Consider the following 9,591-nt stretch of genomic DNA (forward strand, 5'->3'; position numbering starts at 1 on the left):
CTTGGGGTATTAAAAAGGATTTGAAAATGGATGACTCAAAATACTAACTCCAACCTCTCTATTTATACTAAAATAGAGGTGAGGCCAAAATAAACATTTTACACTAATTTAGAGTTAAAGTAGCCTAAAGTACAACTAAAACAAATAGTTAGAGTCTAACTGTATCAAACTTAGCCAACAAATTTCTAGCTAATTAAAATAATACAACTGGTAATACACAAAATGTCATTCAAAAAAATTAGCTCTAATCACTTCTTTAAGCTCCATGTTCTCTCTCCTTCCTTTCTTCACAGTTAGGTCATGCGGCAATAGTCCCGCAACATCAAACAACTTCAATCAGTCTAGAACAAGTCCATATTATGGGCTGTTTGTTTACCTCTTAATGATACCATTAAGATGTAAGGGTCTGATTATGTCAGACATTTTCTTGTTTGGATAGGTTTTTAAAAAAGTCTGAATGGTAAGTTTATATTTGAATCGCTCCTTCACCCACACTCCATCCATACGATTCAGATGTGATAATTTTCCAAGTTTGCCCTCTCTATTTTCTCTAATCGTCATCCAGGTCTGGCTCCATCGAGTTCTCCAAGCGATGCATCTGTTCTTCTCGGTCGGGTTGTAGGAATCGCCTTCTTGTCGTTCACCATTCTCTTCTTGTTCATCGATCATCACCAGTGTCGCCCAATCGATTCACAGGTAACGATTTCATATTTCTAGGGCTTTATACAAACTTCACTCCCTATCTTATGGTTTTGTATTATTTCTTATGTAGTTAACAAACAGCCCCTCGGTCTCACCCTTCTTCTTATGTGGTTCTGTATTATATGCATTTTTGTTGTATTACACACATCTTATATGCATTTTTGTTGTATTACACACAACATATAGGAGCTTCAGCTTTTAGACAGAGTTGGCTATGAGACCCACTTTCATACATGATCATGATATTAGTTCCAAACATATGATGGTGGGTGGGGTAGGAAACCTTATTGGGTGGATGCAAATGCAAGTGCAAGGTTACTTCATTGATGATCTTCAAAAGATGTTAACCTTGAGCATATTTTCCTGATATAGATAGACCTGATACCAGTTTATATATTTTCTTAAATCTTGATTTTGGAAAAGCTCAACAAAGCGACTTTCATTGCTCACACTCGAGAGGCATGCTTGGTTTTACTTTGTCAATCTCTAGACCCATCTAGTTAAAGCTCTATCAATGCTATATTATGCTTAAGCATGATCTTCAAGTAACAACCCTTCCATTCGAACCATATATGACCACCATAAGCTTATATCCCCAGTAGCATAGACTTTAGACTACATGGCCTGTAAGTGAGCTTGAAGGATTGGTTGCTAGAATAAGATCAAATATATTTTTTTTTGGAATTTACCAAGTGAACTTGTTGCCACTAATTGGTCTCATTAGGATGTAGAAAACTTGCATACTTGGAGCTTTGGGAAGTGGTAGAATAGTTGCACTTATGTTGGAAGGGTTTGGAATTTAGTTCATATTAACGACTTTTTATGCAACAATTTACCCGGTAAGAGCTGACCGTGGTAAGAGTCATTGCATTCACTTACCGGGTAAGACTCTCAGTCCTTGCTTTGTTGTTACCGGGTAAGATTTTTGGTCCTTACCATATTCATCCTATAAGGTAATATAACTTGGTAAGCGCTTACCCAAATAAGCATTTGGTAAACGGCCCCTTAGTCCTATAAATCCTCCAACACATGCATTACATTTCCACCATATTCAATCACTTATTCCTCTCTTCCTCTCCCCCCTCTACACTCATATTCCATATACCCAATAAATCTACATCACAGTTATGGCAACAAGGCTTCTCTTTGTTCCAGTACTCAAATCCCACCCTAAGACCAACCCATCGCCACACTGCACTCAATTTTCTGCTGTTGCAATATCCAAATTTCTGCATATCGCAAGTGCTGTTGCAATATCCAAATTTCTGCATATCGCAAGTTGTGTTTCATGTGATGTTTTGTTATGCCAAAACTTGAACAAACATTGTCATACTTGTTTGGATTGATATAATATTATGTATTGGCTTGGACCATTAATTATTTTCTATTTTTCATTTAGAAATTTCCTTTAGAACTRTTGTCAAACGTTAATTTTCATTAAACACAAGACTGAGGGTAAAATGGTAATTTTATATCATTCAGACTGTTCATTCAGAACAGTTTCCAAACAATCTTTTTCTATCTGACACTAAATCATACAGAGTCTCTTAATCATCCTGACCACTTAATCATCATGCACTAAACCAATCAGCAACCGCCAAACAGCCCCTTAGCCTACTATATAGCAAGAACAAGTAAAACATCTATTCTAGCTCCATAATAAAGAAGTGAAAAATAAGGGAATAAAGTGATTCAATATTGGGATATAAATGGAAAATGTCTTATCTAAAAGAGAATAAAAGAGTGTTTAAACACTAAATAATTAGTGCATATCACAGCCCTATGTTAAACCTTATGTGTCTTTCACGAAGGGGATTTTCATCTTTTATTGTTTTTGAACGTACATACTTCTGAACCAAATGTACAAGTGTGATTATGAGCACTTCCCAACAAAAAAAACTAAAGCTTAGTTCATCTTCTCCCTTTTTTCTTCTCCGACACCGTCCCCTTTCTCCTAGCCACCCTTCTCTCACATCCTCGTTGTCTTATGGAACTCCAACAAAACACCCCTCTCTCTACCACGTAATGTTCCGTTATGCCAAATACTCATAAAAACTAGTACATTTGGCTGAATAATTTATACATTTAAAAATAGTAGGAAAACGACCAAACCAACCTCTCATAAAAGGTTTAATGAAGCTATGGTTAACGAAGCTAACCAAATGACCATGGTTGTAAAGAAATGAATTCGACTAGGACCAAATTCATAATAAAAATAATTCACGAAGTATACTCATAATTGTCAACAAAACACGAGGACCAAATCCATAAATTCATCTATTATATAGTTATCCACTACATCAATATATAAACAAACTTTCAGATATAACCAATTATTTTTTTATTCCGATAAATATGTCATAGTTATCGTTTTAATTTTTTTTGTATACATTGATTTATACAGAGTAGTTACAAACATAACACTTTTTTTAGTCTTTTAAAAGTATTTAATCAAATTTAATTAATCATTTATTTGTTGGCAACAATTCAAATATATTTCTGATGTTGGTGTGGGTTGTTACAAGTTTTTTCAGTTTTATCTTATGAATGAGTATTTTAAATAATTTATTTTACAACAAATTATTTTATTTTAAATTTTTAAAAGAATTTTATTTTGTATATTTAATTTTCAGAATAAAAAATGACAAGTAGTAGGTTCATATCCTTTTTATTACAACCACATTTGAAAGGAACGTCTTGGCATTGTGGTCGGGTGATATAATTATTTTTTTGGTTTATATTATAAAAAATTTATAAAAACATGATAAAATAATTTGAGTATTTTGATGTATAATATTTTTTATATCCAATAGGCATGGAATAGGTCCCAACTTGTCGGGAAACCCGGTTTACCCGTCCCGATTGGGGACGGGGATCCCCATTTGTCTCAAACTGGGGATGGAGACAGGGCGGTGAGTATACATTATATCTATTAATTAATAAATTATATATATATATATATATATTTATACACACACACACACACATATATATATATATATATATAATTTATTTCAATTAAAATGGTCATTCATAATAACCTATTTTTCTAACTAGGTTTATAATCTAAAATTGTTATTTTTTTAGATGTTAAAATGTAATATTTTGGATGTCAAGTCAAAATACAATACTTGATAAGTTTTGTATATTACTCTATATGGTTTTATATTACTTAATATCATTTGGTACATGTAACTTTAAGTTTTTTTAGATTAAAATGAATTTTTTTTTGGTTTTAGGTTATTAATTCTTATATGATGTTTGTGGTTTTTTTTTTGTATTAAATTAAATTCATTTTGGTTTTAGGTTTATTGAAAATGTTTGTGATTTAAACATGTATGGTGTCTCACATATTTAATTTAAAATAACTTACATAAACGGGAAAAAAAATCTTCGTTTCCCCGTTTGGAATGAGAACGGGGATATGATTATATTCCCCGACAGGGATTGGGACGGAGATAGATATAAGTAATTGGGGACAGGGACGGGAATTAACATCTTTACCAATTAGATCTAGATGTACTAAAATCATCAAGCATTCATATAACATGTTGATATGTGTTGTACAATTTATCCTTACCTATACAAGTGGATAATGGACTGTGGAGGTGTGGGTGGGTTACTAAGATTGTTAGAATGAATTCAATCAAACTTTGTATATGTATCATATTATAATTTAGCAAAACCGAAATAAGACAATTGAAATTTTAAAAATCAAAATATGTTATATAATTGATCAAACTTTAATTAATAAATAGTTTAAAAATAAGTTACGACATTACCATGGGACACAACTTTTAATGTCATAATCAATCAAGTTTAAATAGTTGGTACAATACTATCAACCAATTAGATTGATACCAATTAAATTGATACCATTGATACAAAAAATGGTTGGTTTATTTAGATAGAAAATTAAACCCCCCCCCCCCCTCTAATTATATTTAAGTGATAAAATATATAATTTTAAAACTATAAAACCTTAAATGAGGCTTTTGAAATATAAATTCATAAGAGAAATATACAAATAAAAAATGGATTTAATATATAAATATGAATTAACAAAAAAGAAAAGGAAAGTCATGAACTAACCTTTCTAATGACCTTTCCTTAAATGGACTAAATATTTAATTATTATGTCAATCAAAATCAAATAAGTAGATACACATGTTAATAATCATACATCACTCATCATTATCCTCTAACTCTTTTCAATTATTCTTTATTATTTTATTATATTTCCTTTTTCTTCAAATAATATTAATTTAATTTAATGTTCTTTTAAGTCATTTTTTTATTTATAATTATTGCAAATATTTTAAAAAATCTATTTACGTGATAATAATGCACATATATGAGTAACTATTTTTTTCAATTGTTTATTAAAATGATTATTATGATTTGAAAAACTTGAAATAAAATAGTATTAAGTTATAGAAATTGATTTAAGGAACTGTTTGGTTATAAAAATCTTATATGAATGAAGTTGTTTGTATATATTAATCTGTCTGTATAAATTGTAAATGTTTTGTTTTAAAAGAGTTTTTTTTATAGATGAAATGAACATGTTTTTTTAATTTGAGATAGATAAATTTAAAAAAAAAAATTAATGAGTAAGACATTTTTTATATAATTAAGACAATATCAAACGATCATGTATGATTGACCAAATAAGTTGTTAGGTGATAAATAAAAGATTGGGGGGTAATAATGGTAAATATTAAAAATGAAGGGTAGTTAAGTGTAAAAAGGTTAATTTTGGTAAATCGTACGGCTGAGAACAAGTTTCAAAAATTGTGATTATTTAAAAAGGCGGTCGACAAGAAAACGCTTGACACTCCGAGAATCCTCACTCAGAAGTCACTTCTTTTCAACTCCCGAGGTCTACCTTGCTAACGTACACTGGTGGTGGGTACAGTACGCACCCAACAACCCTCCACTGTCAAAGGAGATCACACGCAGCTTTATACTTTGCAATCTCTCTGTATCTCTAGCTGATTTGGCACTTACGTTTGGTTCAACCAAATATAGGGTTTCCAGGAGTTGAAATGGATTTGATTTTGTTATCGTTTTAATTATTTGGATGGATCCGCCGGTGATGATGAATGGAGGTGGTTTTCGGTCAGGTAATACGGGCTCTTCGTTGTGTAATTTGACTGAGATCTGGCCCTTTCCGATAAATCTTGCCGGTGGCGGTGGAGGCGGCAATGCGGCGTCGTATGGTATGGGGCAATTAGGGGATCATGCTGGTAGTACTAGTGCGTTTGTGGATAATCGTGATCATGTGGCGATGGATGATCCGATGGTTGTGGACCAGAGAGGGAATAGTAATCAGAGTAAGAAGCGACGTGAAGATGATGATTCGTCTAAAGGTGTTTCGACTAGCAGTCGTAGCAATGGCAATGGCATGGTAATCAATTAACAGTCGCCTTTTGATTTGATTTTTAATATTGCAATAAATTATGTGATGTTCATCTCTGTATGTGTTAAAATATGTAGCATCTGTGGCTGTGGATATGTTATTGATATCTAATATTCTTCCCTATTTTCAATTGATTTTGATTCAGATGATTTTGCAGATTAAAGAGCCTCTCGTGACTTTATAGTCAAATTTAGATGACACGGATAGGAATTTATTCAAATTTGAAATTAAAGCATTATTATAGTGAACAATATGTAAGCACTTTTGGTTTTACTAAATTGTAAACACTTTTCTCAGTTTTCTATCCAAAATTCGTGAAAGTCACCAACCTTTGCTGTTTGTATTCATTAAATTCATATCCTAGAAACGTTTACAGCTCAGTTCCTGCTGTACTTTTTGAATTCGGTTTCTATTTGTTAATTTCATGACGTTTGGAGTTGATGCTAGACTGCTAGTACTGGGATATGTCGATTATAATTGGTAATTTTGAAGTGGGTTCTTGGTTCTTATGAGAAATTCTAATCAGCTTGATAGTGATGGTAAACGTTTGAAGACTTTGGCACTTGAAAGTGAAAACTCAGAATCTAAACCGGAAGTTGAAAGAAGTTCTGGCAAGAGAGCAGAAAATAATGCAAAACCGTCTGAGCCACCTAAACAAGATTACATTCATGTTCGAGCACGAAGAGGTCAAGCCACTGATAGCCACAGTTTAGCAGAAAGAGTAAGTTGCTTTCTAAGCTTTTCCGAACGTAGAATTTCTTTCTTTCTTTCTTTATATCCTGTTATAAAGGTCTAATTTCACGTGGAAGCTTGCTGATTATTGATTCTTGTTCCTCGAACTTTAAGTCTGAGTAGTGAAATAATATCGAGTATTGAAGGCATAGTTCAATATATAGCATTCTTTTTGCCGAATATTGATCTATTCAATGGACAGGCTAGAAGAGAGAAGATAAGTGAAAGAATGAAAATTCTCCAAGATCTGGTCCCTGGCTGTAATAAGGTCTGATTTGTCGGTTCTTAATTGCTTTGTTTTTGTATCTTTAATTTAATTTTATTGTAGTTAGTTAGCAATAGCATGAGAGGCTTTCAAACAAGTCGAACCTGTTGAATTGCTCTTTGTGAATATTTATATGCTCTTGTTTGATTCAAAATTCATGTAGCACGCCCTTCTTACATTAACCAAGTGTTGGTTCAAATGAATATACATACTAGTTTTTATAGCAACAAGGCTAATGCACAAACTGTACCCTGCATAATTTTGTGCCAAGTTCTGAGCAAGCCATGGTGAGAAACATCAGTAACTGAAAGCTTTGTCTGGGTACTTTAGAGACTATTTGCAGAGAAATAAATTGGTATAACCTTAGCCCAAGATTTCATGTATCGGTCATCAGCACTACTTGCTGACACATGTCAAAATTTAATCCTTTGTCGCTGTTGTACAGTGATTAAATTTATGGAACTAGTGGTTGTGTTTAAAATTGTCAAGATTTGGATGTGTATCTTGTTCAAATGCTTCAAGTTCTTCAGTCAAGTATCCCTGCTGCCAAAATCTTCCAAAAAGCCCTGATAAAAGAGACATATACATAAACCCTTCAGGCTGTCCCATGTAGAACTATCCATTTTGAATAGTTCCACGGTCAAATATATTAAAACTTTTAATGGTGGCAGACAATGAATGTGTGATGGGAAACCTTCAAGTTATACTAAAATCTATTTAAAAAATTTCTGGACTTTAACAATTGATGGAAGAGGGGATCTAAGCGAACACGAGCGAATACATGTCAAAGTGAGAAGCCCTGGGATGCCTAGCAGTCAATTCTTTTGGGATGTGTGTCATATGTGACATGAGCTCCCAAGTTTGATTTTCTGCTTGGTGCTATCAGTTCCTTTGAATCACCCCATTGGTCAGAAGCCTAAAATGTGTCCAATTATATGGTAGAAGCGTTTTGCATGAAACCAACTATTTGGGTCACGTCTAAGGTGCCAAATACCACAGTTCCAGAAAAGAAGTGAGAACCTCGGGGATTATTGAATGATACCTGTGATATCATTATTTTTGGATGTTCTGCATCTTAGAAAATGTAGGTAAAGATGAAGCTAAAAGAGACAACCTTACTCAAAGGTGACATAAAAATTGGCTAGAAACTTTTCTCCTGTTTAAAAATTAGAAAAGCAAATGCGCTGTAACTTAACTTCTGTACGGAAGTAATGGAAAACTATGTTCTAACTTGTGCCTGTTCACTTCAGCATGAAGCATATCTTATATAAGTCTATAAAAGGATCAATTATGTGATCTCAGGTTATTGGGAAAGCACTGGTCCTCGATGAGATAATTAATTACATCCAATCACTACAGCAACAGGTTGAGGTACGCATACTTTCCTGTTCAGTTGTTGCATCACAACTTAATTTGCCATTGGACATTATAACAAACTTGCACTAATCAACTCGAGTGTCACAGTTCTTATCAATGAAGCTTGAAGCTGTCACTTCAAGATCGCATCCAAGCCCCCAAGGATTTCCTTCAAAAGATGTAAGTCTAGAATGAACCTTTCTTGATCATATATTGGATTAGGTAGATTGTTATATTTTCTGATAACCTGTTACATACCACGCATTGTGCACAACCTCTTGATCCTAGTGGTTTTAGCAAGATGTGCATACATCCTATATATCCCTCCTAGACCCTACTTTTGAGTGAGATATACTGGGTTTGGAGTAGATTGATTCTTGGTGATACAAAATTATGAACCGCGGTTATTTTAGTCATTGATTATATAATCAACATAGAAAACCAATTCTTTGAGCAAGTTTTGTCCTTTTTTTTTTCTGCATGCCTATCAAAAGCCGAGGGTCTTCAGGAAATAGCTACTCTACTCTTTGGGATCAATATATGGGCTTGTTTGGTTTATATAGAAAACCAATAAATGGTGTCTTTCTCTCCTAACACTTAGTGTTTCAGTTTGGTCAACAAACATTTGACATGGCCGGGGTGGCGTTTGGTTCTCAACCCACGAGGGAATTCAGCAGGGGATCGTCACCAGAATGGTTGCACATGCAAATTGGTGGCAGCTTTGAAAGAACAACATGATATGACCATAATAAAAGAAGATGCCATGAAATCGACAAACTTTGATATCTACACGGAGCTATTCAGAGACTACTGCAAAGAAGAACTCTTGAAACTATATGTATTGCTATCTCCCATCTGTTTGTGTTTGTGTTAGAGAAGAAGATATGTACTATTCTTGCTCATACATCCCATACCCTTTTACTTGCAAACAACATATGATGAAAATTGTTTGTCCTTTAAAGCTGAAGCATAGTCTGTATTCAAACAACTAGTGGTGTATCAACAACATGATGATCAAGACTCATTTAAATAAACTTCAATCATTTTACTCCTATTAACTTGTGTTTGCTGGGCATATATATATATATATATATATATATATATATATATATAT

General features: G+C 33.2%; 1 protein-coding gene across 1 annotated transcript; it reads left to right on the forward strand.

Moving 5' to 3' along the window:
* The first annotated feature begins 5,546 nt into the window (after window positions 1-5,546).
* LOC112528190 (transcription factor BHLH094) lies at window positions 5,547-9,530 on the forward strand. Its single transcript, XM_025139155.1, has 6 exons — window positions 5,547-6,112; window positions 6,651-6,845; window positions 7,059-7,124; window positions 8,424-8,492; window positions 8,586-8,657; window positions 9,087-9,530. The coding sequence occupies exons 1-6, from the start codon at window positions 5,786-5,788 to the stop codon at window positions 9,213-9,215; spliced, it is 858 nt and encodes a 285-aa protein (XP_024994923.1). The 5' UTR covers window positions 5,547-5,785; the 3' UTR covers window positions 9,216-9,530.
* The last annotated feature ends 61 nt before the right edge of the window (window positions 9,531-9,591 follow it).

The sequence above is a fragment of the Cynara cardunculus genome (genome assembly GCF_001531365.2).
Source record: "Cynara cardunculus var. scolymus isolate 2C chromosome LG 15, CcrdV1, whole genome shotgun sequence".
Classification (NCBI taxonomy): domain Eukaryota; kingdom Viridiplantae; phylum Streptophyta; class Magnoliopsida; order Asterales; family Asteraceae; genus Cynara; species Cynara cardunculus.